General features: G+C 41.9%; 1 protein-coding gene across 1 annotated transcript in view; it reads left to right on the top strand.

Annotated features, from left to right (window-relative positions):
• The window catches only part of LOC132900964 (mitogen-activated protein kinase kinase kinase kinase 5-like), an 80,128-nt gene that overhangs the window by 26,846 nt on the left and 37,639 nt on the right, over positions 1-15,643 (top strand). Inside the window, exons 5-11 of the mRNA XM_060943369.1 lie at positions 194-249; positions 1,014-1,061; positions 4,500-4,542; positions 4,657-4,729; positions 6,853-6,984; positions 7,101-7,163; positions 7,289-7,370. Of these exons, the coding sequence (XP_060799352.1) occupies positions 194-249; positions 1,014-1,061; positions 4,500-4,542; positions 4,657-4,729; positions 6,853-6,984; positions 7,101-7,163; positions 7,289-7,370 (497 nt within the window). The remainder of the gene's footprint in view (positions 1-193; positions 250-1,013; positions 1,062-4,499; positions 4,543-4,656; positions 4,730-6,852; positions 6,985-7,100; positions 7,164-7,288; positions 7,371-15,643) is intronic.

Genomic DNA, 15,643 nt, shown 5'->3' with positions numbered 1-15,643 from the left:
ACTCTATGTTAGAGCGAAAAGTGGCACAGGGAATATTATGGGAGTATATGTAGAATGTTATCCCAAGCACCTCACATCCCCACAGATTCTTAAGTGGGGCCTGTACCCCTGTGGTCTGCTATGTCAATCATCTCATTCTTTCTTTCTGCCATCACTCACCCTTTGTATTTATTTCTCGTACTCTCTTTCACAGTAACTGGCCCTCTTTCAGAACCACAGATTGCATATGTATGTCGTGAGATGCTACAGGTGAGCTCAGAAATATCTGCACTCATTTACTGTCAGGTTTGCACAGCATTAATATGAGTATGCAAAATTTGAAGTCAGAATTATTTTTCACACTAGTAACATAAGTAACAGCGCATTAAATCATTTTTGCGAGACTAGGTAATAAACTGAAAAAGTGCAGTTCTTGTTTCCTTGTGATAGTCATCCACAGCGTCCAGTTGGCAATGTGCATGTGATGTTCGATGAGGACATGCCCCTTTCTGTTTTGACTTAATGTGTTTTTGGCTTCTGTTCTGTTCTGGATTTTTTTTTTTGTTACCTCTGCCAACTTTGGTGGAGGAGGTTATGTTTTCACCTCCATTTGTTTGCCTGTTCCCAACATAACTCAAGAAGTAGTGAATGGATTTTGATGAAATTTGAAGGAAAGGTGAGGCATGGACCAACAAACAATTGAGTAGATTTTGATCCAAATCCTGATATGGATGTGGATCCAGGATCCAGATGTGTATGTGGCTCCAGGATTTTTTTTTTTGTCTGTTTCCAACGTAACTCAAAAAGTAGTGAACAGGTTTGGATGAAATTTGGTGTACAGCTTTAGTATTATCCTAGGTTCAAGTGATTTGATTTTGATGTTGATAATATGTGGCTTGGTGGAGGTATGCACTCCACTGAGTACCCTTCGAGTTTGTTAATGTGTTTTGCATTTACGGGTCACTGTAGGATAAATATTTCAAGTCTAACTGATCCAAAATTTGCAATCCTGTACTGACTCTTTTTTTTAACAGGGTTTAGATTACCTGCATGGCCAGAAGAAGATACACAGAGACATCAAGGTACATGCTGATGCCAAAATGTTTTTCAGACTAATGCACTGAGTTTTACATATTTGCTTGGTTTTACTGAATTTATTCTCAGTTTTTGAAAGTTTGGTGTGAAACACAAATGTAACGAATACAAAATTTGAAATCATCTCAGTGGCACAAATATAAAATGTTTACTATGCATGCATGTGTGCCAAGCTGTCTTTAGTACTGTCCTCATCCAGTATCATCTTCAGTAAGCCCTTGTTGATGTTTTCTCATCATTTTCGTCAGGAACATGCTCAAACAATCTAATCTAACCAAGGCATATTCCTCACCGATTTACAAACAAGTAGTACAACCAAACAGGCCTGAATTTCCCAAAAACATCGCAGCACAAAGATCATCATTACAGTAGATGGTAGAATGAGCAGCACAATGGATGCTCTCTCTCCTAGTTAAGACACTCTTAGCGTTAAGAAGCTTTTGGGAAACCCACCGCAGACTTACACTGGCCTGCCAAGTTTCTAACTGACGAATCGAATTAACTCAACCAGAAATTCATTTTATTAGCTTTAGATTCAAGTGTTTGTTGGATGACAACCTGGCTAGCTCATGAGCATAGTCAATTAACAATGTTGTGTCAGCTGCTATGTTTTCTTCTGTGTGGTTGGTTACCGAAAACAACAACCTGAACTTAGAAAATCACTAAATTCTTGAACAGACTATCTAACAGGTAATGCATATTCTCCATATCAGTTTATATGACAGAGATCCTTTAATGGTAAACCTCAAGTAATAGAAATTTCTGTATGTTTTACTTACATCATCAATCAGCATGCAGGAAACAGTTTAAAATAATCACAAATGTTCTTCAAAGTGAGATTGATGGTATAAGAATAGTTTTTCTGTCCATTAGCATGTTTCATTTACGTTTTGTCTTCACCACTAGCATATTCGAAGCTGTCCCATAAGTTTTGCTTCATCCTATGCCGTCATTCAGAATGACTTGCAACACTTGATAAAATGTATTACATTAATGTGCAAAAAGTTTCTGGTTATTTTGCACGAAAGTCTTTTAGCACAAATCCAATGTCTTTTATCACAAGTTCTAAAGTCTCTAAGTTCTTTAGCACAAGATCCAAGAACATCCATCCATTATCTATAGCCGCTTATCCTGTCCTACAGGGTCGCAGGCAAGCTGGAGCCTATCCCTGCTGACTACGGGCGAAAGGCGGGGTACACCCTGGACAAGTCGCCAGGTCATCACAGGGCTGACACATAGACACAGACAACCATTCACACCTACGGTCAATTTAGAGTCACCAATTAGCCTCACCTGCATGTCTTTGGACTGTGGGGGAAACCGGAACACCCGGAGGAAACCCACGCGGACAGCATGCAAACTCCACACAGAAAGGCCCCTGTTGGCTGCTGGGCTCAAACCCAGGACCTTCTTGCTGTGAGGCGACAGTGCTAACCACTACACCACTGTGCTGCCTGATCCAAGAATACTTAATCTTTATTATGAATACTTACTGATCATGTTTAAAGATGTTTGATGGATTATTTTATGAAAGCTGCTGAGATTCCGATCGAAAACAAGCGATTGTATTTCTCCACTCCACCATCTTGAAACCGCTATGTTTGTTGTAGCCCGTATGTTAGTCACCAATCATCCTTCCAAATTATTTAACACAGCACGTATCCTGACACAGTACACCGCTACAGCCAACTTCCAGGTTTGCTTTGTCTTTATTAAAGTGCTAAGCTTAAAGTATATCATTTATTATTTACAGTTTGCTCAATTTTGATAAAGAATGAAAATCAAGCGAAATTTACAAGATGATAAGAGTTTAAAGAAAGATTTTTCTTTGTTCTTTATTTTAATTTTTTACAAAAGTAAAAAGGTCAAAAGAAAGGAAAACTATGTATAGCTATTTCAATTATTTTATTTAACATTTTAGAGAATTGCTGTGACTTCTAAATGCAAAAAAGTGACATAATTAAACTTGAAAAAACAAACAAACTTGACAATCAATTAAACTGCAGGTGCCACTAAAAACGCACACGATTTAAGAAGTTGGAAGACATTAATTTCATTTTTTTTGTAAACAATCCCATAAACAAAAAATCTTGGACTGTAAATTTAGGTGCTGTCAGCGCTGGATCCTTGTCAGCTCTTCTTCTTCATCTTCTTCTTGCTTCACGATTGCCGTATTATAAACAATTGTTATATTAATTTTGGTTGTTTTGTCATTCCTGAAAGTTTATATTGCACTTTTATTTAATTGCCATTCGTTCTAGGATACTTTAGTGAAAGTTTCTTTGAAATTGGTCTTTTTTTGGTTAAAGACTTTGTAGCTTTATTAGTCAAATACATATGAAAACAGTAATATGCGATATCAAATGGACTTTTCATAACTTGAGTAAGTTTTTAGGAATAGATTCCGCTCTTAGTCGGCAAAACACATGCTGTCAAGCAGAGCAAGAGACATAATCCCCCAGTTGATTAATTTGGCAAATGCGTAATTATTGACAGTCAGTTGAATTTGTGATATGATCAGAAGTGACTGAAGTTATCTATGAAGGTGCCCACAATTCAAGGTTTATTATGGCTTAACTACAGAAACCAAAGAATCAGATTTTCAGTCCACGTTTCAGGTATCAACAACCGATCCTTAACATGCACAGCAGCAGAAATTCAGGCTTCCAGTCCCTAAGCAATCATAATAAACCCCTTCCTATATCAAAATGAGTATTTTTTCAATTACTGTGAACATAATCCAGAGTTGTGCTAAAGAACATAGAGTTGTGCTTAGAGACTTTAGAACTTGTGCTAAAAGACTTGAGGTTTGTGCTAAAAGACTTTTGTGCTAAATAACCAGAGACCGTGCAAAAGATGAAACACATGATTCAGAATGAACAACCTTTCGGTATAATCAATCTCAATTTCTTTATTGTATTTACTTGTTTACTGTAATGATGATCATTCATAAATCAATTTATTATTACTTTTAATGGAATCAACTTCATTTACTCTTACTGAAACTCAACATGATTGGCTTTGAATCAGTATATAATCAACATAAGACAAATCAGTGTATATGTGTGATTACATCAATGTATATGTGTGTGGTTACATATGCATAAAAACACCAACAGTGAGCATCATCATCACATCAACATGACCAAAAAATGAATTACACCATAAATCCAGCTTGAGATAGAAAGTTAAAATATAGCATCATTGGCTTGCTCGTATCACTTCTAGTAGATTAGTACTAGAAAGAATTTGAAGCTGAACCTTTAAGAAGTGAAAATTATCAATAGGGTAGAATTGAACTACCCTTAAAATGACAACTAAAATTCGAACACAGAGGGCAAGTCGACGAGGGTGTTTTAAAAAACAAAAAAATTGCAACATAGCTGTGAAGTATTTGTTTTTTTTAAAAGCTGCTTTTCTTTCAGGGTGCCAATATTCTCCTGAACGACAATGGTGAAGTCAAATTAGGTGAATAATGCATTTACTGAATGGTATATTAACATCTCAAATGGCTAGGTTAACACGGCTGACTGTTTTATCAGGTGCGTTGATTTAATCGATGATCTTTCTTGATATTTTCAGCGGATTTCGGAATCTCAGCACAGATCACAGCAACGTTTGCACGTCGAATGTCTTTCATAGGGACTCCATATTGGTAAGTGCAAGTAAAGCCACAATGGTGACATCTTTTAGGAATTATGTATTGCTAGCATCATGGACACTTGTATTTCGACACATTTCAGTTGAGTTTTTGTCTTGGTGGTGTTGCTAAGAGTGTATGTTGTTTTTCTCATAAACAATGTGAACCAAGAACTGGCGCAATCATGAACCAGGAGAACATCAAGTTCTAGTTTGCTGTGAAATAACTGGAACTACCAATCGTGCCATGCCTGATGGAAAATCCCGCCTGCCTCTTAGCCAGGGACTGTGAGTTGGCCTAGTGGTTAGCGTATCTGCCTCATGACCAGGAGATCGTGAGTTCTACTCGCGGTTGGGTCATACCAAAGACAATCATAAAAATGGTACCTACTGCCATCTGGAAAGGCACACTGCAATACAGATGTGAGTGGGAAGTCAAACTCTTGTGGTTACCAGAGGACCTGCTCCCCACTGTAGCTCTAGTTGTATTGCTGGGTTTCATGTGATGTCACATCCACCTCATTAGTTATTCAAAACTTTAGCTGGTGGTCTACCAAAGCTCAGTTGACAAAGCGTTTCTACGGAGAAGGTGCATTGCTCACATGAAAAATGGCTTGCATTGTTTTAGGTTGTTCGAATTGATCAAACCATGAAACTTTAAAGTTTCTTCAGGGTTCCCCGTGAACTAATAAAAAAGGGTGAACAAACACAGGATTTCACAAAAAGACGTCAAGAAAAGTGGCTTTTGAACCTCTCACTGAAATCGAACGGAGCCGAGTCGAAGCATGCTCGAGTTTGCAGTGATCACTTGGTGAAAGGTTCTCAGCTACATCCTTAGTGTTTTCCAAGTACTTTTCTTGCTATGTGTCATTATTTTACGGTACTTTTTTTAGTCACGAAGTGCTAAAGTCCCCAGCGGTTTCTTTGTTTACTCCTCACTCCTCATAAAGTCCATATGCATGAAGGTCATGACAAAATTCTTACCCAGCCACACAGTGACAATGCACCGTGATCACTTCTCCATCTTGTTTAACTAAGATCCAGGTCTTTAAAGGGGTTTCTGATGATCTTTGTGAATGATTTACCTGAGAAACAAGAGTGAACACAAGTGAGATTCAAGAGAACTGTTGTTTGTTTACACTTCAACTTGCAGCGCTTCATTGTAAAGACGCGAACGAAAAGCTTAAAAGGACATACTTACATGGGCAAAAACAATACAGGATTCATTTGGCAGCAACTTGATACCGAGGTCCTTTACCCAGCCACGTACAAAAAAGTTGTAAGCCTCCACAGTCTTCCACGCTTTCATCTATTTTGTGGTGTAGAATGATGTCTGCAACACCAGATAGTTCGAGATGTCGGGGAACTCGACTGAAGGGTAGTTTTCGAGATTGTATGACAAATCCTTCTTTCCCAGACTGTAGGGGTCGATTCCGTTGCACATAGCAATCTTCTGAATATATCTAAAGCCAGCAGTGGCTTCTAGATTATGAGCGTACTCTGATAAGTTAATCGCTAGTTGTTTGCACTATGGCAGCTGTTTAGACCACCAGCTATTTCATTTCCAGTAAAATGGCTAAGAAAAGTCACGTGACTGAAACCCAGCAATAGGCGAGAGGCCGAGGGCTATAGAAATGGAAATCAGTGCTGCACCCATACACCTCAAAAGAGATGGCTAGTACTGGGATAGGAAATTGCCTGGGAAGACCAGATCCTGGTGTGGAAGGGACTTTGACTTGGCTTGACTTTGATTCTTAGCCGGGGCTTTTTTTTTTTTTTAGTGTTGTTCAAATACAATATTACTGAACAAAAATCAGCCCTACTAACCCCATGCTTAAGTACCATTAGTTCCTGTAGGTCCATATTTGGTGCAACAATTTCCTGTAGTTTAAACTGTCCGTCTGTAAGTCAGGCTATGGAAATTTCAGTTTTATGATGGTGCCATTCTGATGGTAGTGTCACATGGTGCAGAAACATACCATAAGTCCTAGAGTAGTATGTCTAATGTCAATACAACAAGAAATGGACATAATATATCTGGGTTTGTGGATGGATTACTATGACAAATAAATCTTACAGTATACACACCTTGTGTGAAGTGTGTTTATATATGTGTGTGTGTTATGGTTTCTCATGCAGGATGGCACCTGAGGTGGCAGCAGTGGAGATTAAAGGAGGTTATAATGAGCTGTGTGACATTTGGTCAGTTGGAATCACAGCCATTGAACTTGCAGAGCTTCAGCCTCCGCTGTTTGATGTTCATCCGCTCAGGTGAGAGCAGAACACATATACACACACACACACAAACACATACACACACGCCTTACTTTTATTTTTAGATGTACTACAGTATAATAAAACTTTCATGGTATTGTCCTATGTTTCAGGGTTCTCTTTCTCATGTCCAAGAGCGGATACCAACCTCCCAAACTCAAAGACAAGGCTAAGTGGTGTGTGTGTGTGTGTACTTATATTTTACTGCCCTATACTGGTGCTCCTGATGAATAACTATTATGTAATGTGTGTGTGTGTGTGTGTGTGTGTGTGTGTGTGTGTGTGTGTGTGTGTGTGTTAGGTCACCTATGTTTTATAATTTTGTAAAGGCAATGCTCATCAGAAACCCAAAGAAGAGACCAAGCGCCAAGAAGATGCTCACAGTAAGTAATACTACTGCTATCAATACCATTACTACTGCCACTATGATTGCTACTATTAAAACTGCTAATACAAGTAAAACTACTAATACTATTGCTACAAACACTACTACTATTAATAATATTAGTACTACTACCACTACTATTACTACTAAGAAAAGTACTAATATCAGAGGCTCCAACTCTCCCGCCATGGGTGGGAGATCTCCCGCTTTAGGGAACATTTAGAAAATCCTCCCGACCTCCCACTGACAACATAAAAATCTCCCGGCCATCCTTACTACACATGATTAGTTAAAAAAATATATAACTTGATGATAGCCGTAGCCAGCTCTGAGGCCCCCGCGGTCCGGACCTCGGCCATTTTTAAGAGCTGAAAATACATTTGTACGCTAAATATTCAACTGGATAAAAAAATAAAGAATAACATTAAAACGTCTCCATAAAAAGTGCATTGTTAATGATGTTAAACGTTGATTCTGTCTTCTGTGTCTGTTTCGTGCGGCTCTGAGACCAAGAACACAAAAGCGAATGAGCGCGCGACTCGGGGGAGGAACGCAGTTCAGGAGACACGGGGTTTCCATGGTAACCATCAGCGCACTTTCATCAAGCTGTTAAATTTACATTTTCGAAGCAGCGCAGTTTTGTCCTCATTGCTTGGGCCAGATCAAACCATTAAACAAGCTTAAATTATTCTTACTCTTGCCACATACATGATTTTTTTTTTCAAAACTGATGATATTCAGTTCAAACACCATTAAAGTAATTTCAGGAATAGATCTCTTGTGTGGCATGTAATTCACCCCTCTCATTTAAATATGGCGAACATTTTTCGGCGTGGGCTTTGCGCATCACGGACCTCGGTGATTTTAAAATGCTGCCTACGGGCCTGAACTTGATCCGTTTATGTTGATGAAAATTAATAGTTGTCTTTCTGCTTTTCGTGTGTCTGACATTGTATGGGTGGACTCGAGTGTGTATCCCACAGTATATGCTGACTCCCCGGTCGGTACACCGATCGGCGTAACGGGAGGATTGGAGTGAATGCCGGATGCGTGCGCGTGCAGATGAAGCGCGCATATGAATGGAGCGGAATTCGGTCCCCACCGTGGGGTCACACTGAGCCACCCAATGTCTTAGCAGTTACCGATAAAGCCTACAGATGGCGCTATTAATGATACGCGCAAGAGAACGAGAAAACCCACAACACTCAACCATTTTGTTTGTTTTTTTGTGTCTGCATTTCTCACCTGCTCGTCTTTAACTTTATGTTCTCTTGAATGAGATAATGAAACGAAGCTCTGTTGGTGGAAATGGCGAAAGCCAAACTACGAAGGAAAAAATATCAGAAAATCACCAAGATAAAGTTGGGATCGCCCGTCGTGATGGTCGCCAGAGACAAATGGCGGACTATTCTGGACAGCAGCAAGACGACCCTATATCTGACAAGGCTAGATCACCAGACCAGACGTTAGATTCTAATCAACTTGTCTGACTTTTTTTGTCTGACTTTTACTAACTTAGACTTAGGATATTATTAGAAGAACATTATCAGCAGAGGGTCTACCATTGGCAATTTATAATAGTCATTACTGACATTAACACAGGGTGACCAGATTTCCCGAGTCTAAAACTGGGATACTTTGCGCGTGACCGTGATACTCGTGCACGCACACACGTTTTGATGTAAACATGTGCCGGCTCAAACCATGGCTCAGACAGGTGCTTTTATCATTTTGTAGAAGCTCGCTTTTATCAACATTTCAGAGAATAATCAAGTATTTTTTTGTTCTCTACATGTACTTCTATCACAATTCAGTTAAAGTAAGAAAATCAGATAATAGATATGATGATAGGGAATAGGCCAATAGCCAAAATTTCAACTGATTTATTTCACCTTTGTGAAAACGCCAAGAAAATGCATTGCTTGCATATTAACATCAACATTTTATGCGATTAACTTTTTTTTTTAAACAATCGACTATGCATTGTAACAGGAACAAGTGCATGAGCCTAATCATTGTCACCTCCGAACCTTTACCCAAAATGCCTCTGTTTAATCTTAACCAGTGTAGGCTATTAACTATTTTGAAAATGTGAACCCTGAGTTGACAACAGCATCAAACAAGTCAAGACAATCTGTGATACAGATTAAAGACAGATGAAACAGATGAAAGACAACAAAAAATGTTTCAGAAACACAGCCACCCAACCCACCCACCCTAAAGAAGATGCCATTTTATTGCCTATATTTACATGATGAGTGAATTTGCTCCAGTAGCGCTTTATTGCCTGAGAGCCTGCTGTGAAACTGCGAGCAAGTATCGTCGAAATTTCCGAGGGCTATGGAAACGGAGATCGGCGCCGCCCGATGCGCCACATACAGGTTAGGCCTGGTTAGTACTTGAGTGGGAGACTGCCTAGGAATACCAGGTACTTTAAGGCGTGGGAAGGACTGACTTTTTTGATATTAAAGTTTGGTCTATAGTCACTGGATTTATCTAGAGCTGTTACTATTAATAAGATTTAATTGACATGAGATGTGGTGAATCATTCATATTGTAATGGAAACTTCTAATAAACACTTCAGAACGCTTAGCAGTTGTCTTTTCAGTTATTTATTATAGTAGATCATATAAAAGATATATAAAATAGGAAAGGAAAGAGAAGAAGACACCACTTCAGTGATGCCGAGAGTACGCGCGGGCTCTGAGTTGTGTTTTAGTGGCTGTTATCTCTAAAGGGATTTGCTTTACTGCCCATGTCTTCACGTGATTGACTCAAGATTTTCTATGAAGCTTTGCTAATGAGTGCACCTGGCATGCTTTGGTATGTGCAGGCAGATGCAAGTTAAGGAGTACTCAGGCACCCTGCTTATCACCACCAAGGTCAGGAAAGGCGATTACATCATAGGAAGATGCGTAGTTAGGGAGATCTCAGGCACCCTGCTTATTACCACCAAGGCCAGGAAAGGCAATTACAGAAAGGGAAAAAAACAACTTTCTTTCACTTGAGTTCAACACACAGGAACACAGAGAATAAAATGTTCATCCATTAAATTTCCCCTCACATTTCCCCCCTTTTTATCCTACAGGATAATAATTGCTAAAAGAAAGAAATGTACACAATTTCAGTGGTAAGAGTTCCCAGAGAGATTTGACTTAACACATCATTGAGTGTACAGGGATAATGCTAAGGCTGTTTTGTAAGACATAGATGTCTTAAGTTAATGCTAGCAAGCTGCATACATAGATCAGGAAACAATAGAACAGAAAAACAACCACAAATGAGTGTGTTTTAAGCTAGGGCTAATTTCATATCAGCTGTGCTGACATCGTCAAATGGTGGGTTATAGTCTTCGTGTGGGTTTGGAGGCCAGTCAGGCAAGTTGTCTGAGTCTATTTTCATAATCTGGTAACCAATACTTGTCAGCTGCCTCTGAAACACAGACATACAACATTGACAGAAAACAGGGAGCAAACATAGCATCACAATCACTAAGCCCAGGACCGGTATGGTGGATGGAATCAGAGTCTTCCATCCACTGAACCAACACCATCAGCTGTCTTCAACTCCTCCATGTTCATCTGCTCGTAATTGTTCAGCAACCTTGCGCATCTTGTTCAGTGCCTCAATGATGTTACCGAGTTAACCCTTGCCCTTCTTGACGTGTATTGGTGCTCAGAGGGCGGGCACGCCCTATCAGCCCTCGTCCCAGTTCACCGGGACTTGGAGGAAACTCGAAACCCTAAGACTTATCTATCGGCTAGACACTGAAATACTCTCCCTATTGAGGGTGTGTGCGTGATTGATGTGATACTCGCACTGTTCCATGTAGTGATGCCTTTCTTCCTCACGAGCTTTAGTCAGCATCTGGGTCACTTAGGCCTTCTTTTCCCTTCTGCTCAGCCGGTTCAGGAACCCTCCTGCAGGCTAGCGTGAATCCACGTCACTCTGCCCGTGACCTTCACTGCCATTGGGGTTGTGAGCAGGGCCTGGAATGGGCCATTCCACCGTGGCTTGTTCCACTTGGTTTGTCAGAAGTCCTTCACCACTATCCAATCCCCTGGTTGTAGATCCCTCAGCGGGTTTGGGAAGTGCTTCTTTTACCTGTTTGTGGATAGATTTCAAAGCAGAGGACAACGTTGCACAGTAATTCAACATTGCATCATCACACAGTGTGGTGTCTGGCAGTGTTCCTTGGGCTGGCCCTATCCCCGTGTTGGGTACTCATCCAAACAAAATTTCAAATGGGCTTAACCCATGTTTAGGCCTAGTTTGCATCCTCATTTGTGTGAGGACTACAGGGAAGACCTTTGTCCATCCTAGCCCTGTTTCTGCACAAGCTTGCTTAGTTTATTTTTTAAGGGACCCATTTTCCCTCTCTACTGCTCCTGCACTGGCAGGATGGTAGGCACAATGTTGTTTCAGGTCTATTCCTAGGAATGCTCCTATTTTCAACCCAATACTTCAACCCATTTTGAAAACATGTCAACTATTACCAGGCAATACCTTTTCCCTTCACTAGGTGTCAGTTCAATAAGTCCATTTGGAGATGATCAAATGGTTTGTCTGGTATTGGGTGTGCTGCTTGAGTTAGTTTGATACCTTGACCTGCATTATGTTGTGCACATATCAAGCATTGCTTGCAAAATTTCGCAGCATAATTTGAAAACCCCTTTGTGAACCATCTCTTTATTACTTCTGCTACCATCCCCCCTTTTGACACATGGGTGAGCCCATGTGCCAATTTTGCATAGAAAGGGAACATGTGTTTTGGTAGACAGGGACGGCCCGAGGGACAAACCCAAACCGAGTTTGCAAAGATACAGCTGGCCCGTTTCCAGACTCGTCTCTCGTCCTGAGTGGCAGTGCTCTGAAGGTCCGCTAGCTGTAAACAGGGGGTAGAAACCTGAGGAAAAGCAAGGTTAGAGGGTGAACTGGAAGCTGAGGCTGCACACTTAGCTGCCGCGTCCGCCCTGGCATTCCCTTGAGACACAAGATCAGTATTGTTAGTATGGGCAGCACACTTACACACAGCAATGGCTCTAGGGAGTAGAATAGCCTCCAACAACTCAGAGACCAGTTTATGATGTGCAGTGGGAGATCCTGTGCTAGTGAGAAAATTTCTGTGTTTCCAAATGGTGCCAAAATCGTGCACTACGCCAAATGCATACCTGCTGTCTGTAAAAATATTGACAGATTGCCCTGCAGCCAATTTGCATGCCTCGATAAGGGCACAGAGCTCTGCGGCCTGCGCCAACAGGTTTGAGGACAGACACGACACCTTGAGGACCTCATGATCTGACACTATGGCAAAACCTACTTTGTTCTTTCCCGTCCCTGGGTTTCTGGAGGCTGAACCATCCACATAGAGGACCATGTCTGGATTTTCCAAAGGGTCGCTCTTTAAGTCTGCCCTGAGGGAACAAAAATCGTTAGTGAGAGCAACACAGTCATGTGGCTCTCCATTGTCCTCTGTAGGGAGAAGAGAGGCAGGATTCAGAACAGTGCAACATTTCACAATGATGTTAGGCATATCAAGTATGACAGTGTTATACTTCAACCATCTCTGTGCTGACAAACGTGATGTCTTTTTCTCCAACAGAAGCAGGGAGACAGCATGTGGGACCAAAAGGGTGAGGTTAGAATACCCCACAATATTTCTGGAGGCAGTTACTGCCTTTTCAGCTGCAGCAACTGCACGCAGGCAAACAGGAAGTCCAGCTACCACTGGATCCAGCCTGCTGGAGAAGTAGGCTACAGGTCTCAATCTATCCCCGTGTTTCTGCAAAAGAACAGAGGCCATAAAACCCTTCTTTTCATCTACAGTTTGAACAAATGGTTTATTGGGGTCAGGCAGTCCCAGAGTGGGTGTGGTCTGCAGAGCGCTCTTTAGGGACATCAGGTGCGCGCGGGACAACCGCAGCATTGACTGCTTGCAGATCTTGGACAAACCTCCACTCATCAGGCTGGGACGGTTTTCTTGCCTTCTTAACTGGGAAAATAGGAGTGTGCACTGGATAGTCCTGGCAAGGGACAATTACATCTGCCTTCAGCAACGAATCAAAGACCGGTCTTATACCTGCGATTGCTTCTGGTTTAAGTGGGTATTGGGTCTGTTTAGGCCTGAAATCTGATTTGGGGTGATCACCACTGGTTCAGCATTCTTTATTAGGCCTACATCATGTTTACCCTTTGCACAAACGGAATTTGGAACTCCCGCCAATTTGGGGTGCATCTCTGCTGGAGTTATGCCTGTGGAAACAGAGACAAACAGGCCACTATGGCCGGGGTCCCCAGGATCCCGGTCATCAGTGGCTAATATTATGCTGCGCTTAACATGCACACACATAGCATGACTTTGTTTGTAGACCCCAAGCTTTTGGCAAAACAACACACTAGGGTCCTCTGTTTGGGACCATTCATTGCCATTGACTGCACACTTCTTGACCCACTTCCCCATGTCTTTCCAATGGGTGGCTCGTGGCTTTGCTAATGAGACATGGGGTATAGAATTAACAATGTCAAAGAAATCATGCTGGCAGCAGCCGACCTCAGAGTCCTCTGAGACAAGGCCGCGCATAACATGTTTGAGAGTACTGCGATGAACATTGATGCAATTGTTCGGACAACGAGTAAAATGGACCTGCACAGCGCAATAATGTTTAGACCAATATGTAGTTTTGAGGGTCAATCTTTCACGTGCGTGGGGGTCTGCAAACCAAATCTTTTCAAACTCTACATCTTGCCCTTGGTGAACATGTGCTGTGCAATGTAAATCTTCCTCTTTCATATAATCTGTGTCAACTGATGAGGTGTTCAAGTGTGCGAGCTGTACAAGGTGTTTGGGAGTTTATGTGAGTTGGTCTGAGCAGAGCCGCCAGACATACACATACAGGGGGCTTCCAAACCCATACTGCACACCACACATTTTAGTTACTTCAGTAGTTAGTCCATCTGGAGTGGACGTGAGATTTACTCCTAATTTGCACATTAAATCACGTGCTAACAAATTTACTGGACATGTATGTGAGATGAGGAATGAGTGGGATGTAACTATTCCTCCCTCGCTTTTACACAGGAGGTTGACTGAGAAAGTTTCGGTTACAGGTCGTCCTGAGATGCCCATCGTCTGAATTTAATTTGAGCTGAGAGGTGGGTCTACTGGAAGTACCCCATGTTGTATCACTGAGTGTCCTGCTCCAGAATCTACTAAAAAGGTTAACACATGCCCACACACAGTGAGGGGCACACAAGGGAGTTTAGAGAAGGGAGTAGTTGTGTATTTTAACAAACTTAATGCAACTTCAGGTGTATCTATTTGGACTGGTGTATCAGGCGTTTCTGTGTAGTCTTGCTGTTGCATGCAGGTGCCGCTACTAATGTGTTTAACATTATGTAAATGCTCCTGTCTATGTGTATGTGTATCATCAGGTGTGTGTGTGCTACCTCCCCTGTTCTCTGTGTGGGGCCCGTTTCTGGAGTCCGCCCGTCAGTCTGCTTTGCTGTACTCCTCATGGGGCTTCTGCCTGTTACTGTGGAGACAATCTCGAGCCATGTGTCCCTTCTGATTGCAGTTGTAGCAGGTTGTGCCTTTTATCCAGGACGGGTCACCCCAGGCCACTCTTTGGAAACTTTGTTCCAATCTATACCCATTTTGATCATGAGTAGGCAGCGAAGTTCATGGGTGGTTGGTCGGAATTCTCTGCAAAATATCATCAGCTCATTACCAAATCTCTTTCCTCCTACCTCTCTCACATTGGGAAGAGAAGCCATGTTTTCCTTCATGTCAGCTGTCGTCCAGGGTCTGTGGACTAGAATCACGCTGTCAGCTCCAATCACTTCCACCATTGGAAGATGAAGGACTTCAGACTTTAGGTTACGGCCTTGTGGACCCACTGGTGAGCATGTGGCCAGGTCCAGGAGGGTGTCTCTTCCGTCGCCATATGCAAGACTGGATCTCGTGTGCAATGGAGAAGCGAGGGGAGGCGCTGACGGTGGAAGCGGCTGGTAGGCTGGAGAGATTCCAGAGGCTCAGTTTTTTTTTTTTTTTTGCTTTGTCTCGACTTCTTCCCCTTTCTGTGGGTGAGGCGCTTGTGGGAGTGATGCTCCACCTTGCTGAGGAGGCAGTGTGTGTCGGGGTGGTGGGGCAGACTCCAGGTCAGGGTCCATCTGAAATTTCAAACACTGAGAAGAGGGTGAGAGCCCTGCCTGTCGTTTCTCTCTTTTGTACTCTCTCAAGTGTTTCTTCTTTCCATGCAGAAAACGCCCTC

Source organism: Neoarius graeffei, chromosome 16 (genome assembly GCF_027579695.1).
Source record: "Neoarius graeffei isolate fNeoGra1 chromosome 16, fNeoGra1.pri, whole genome shotgun sequence".
Classification (NCBI taxonomy): Eukaryota; Metazoa; Chordata; class Actinopteri; order Siluriformes; family Ariidae; genus Neoarius; species Neoarius graeffei.
The sequence above is the reverse complement of the archived record's forward strand: the minus strand, read 5'-3'. Positions and strand labels throughout refer to the sequence as shown.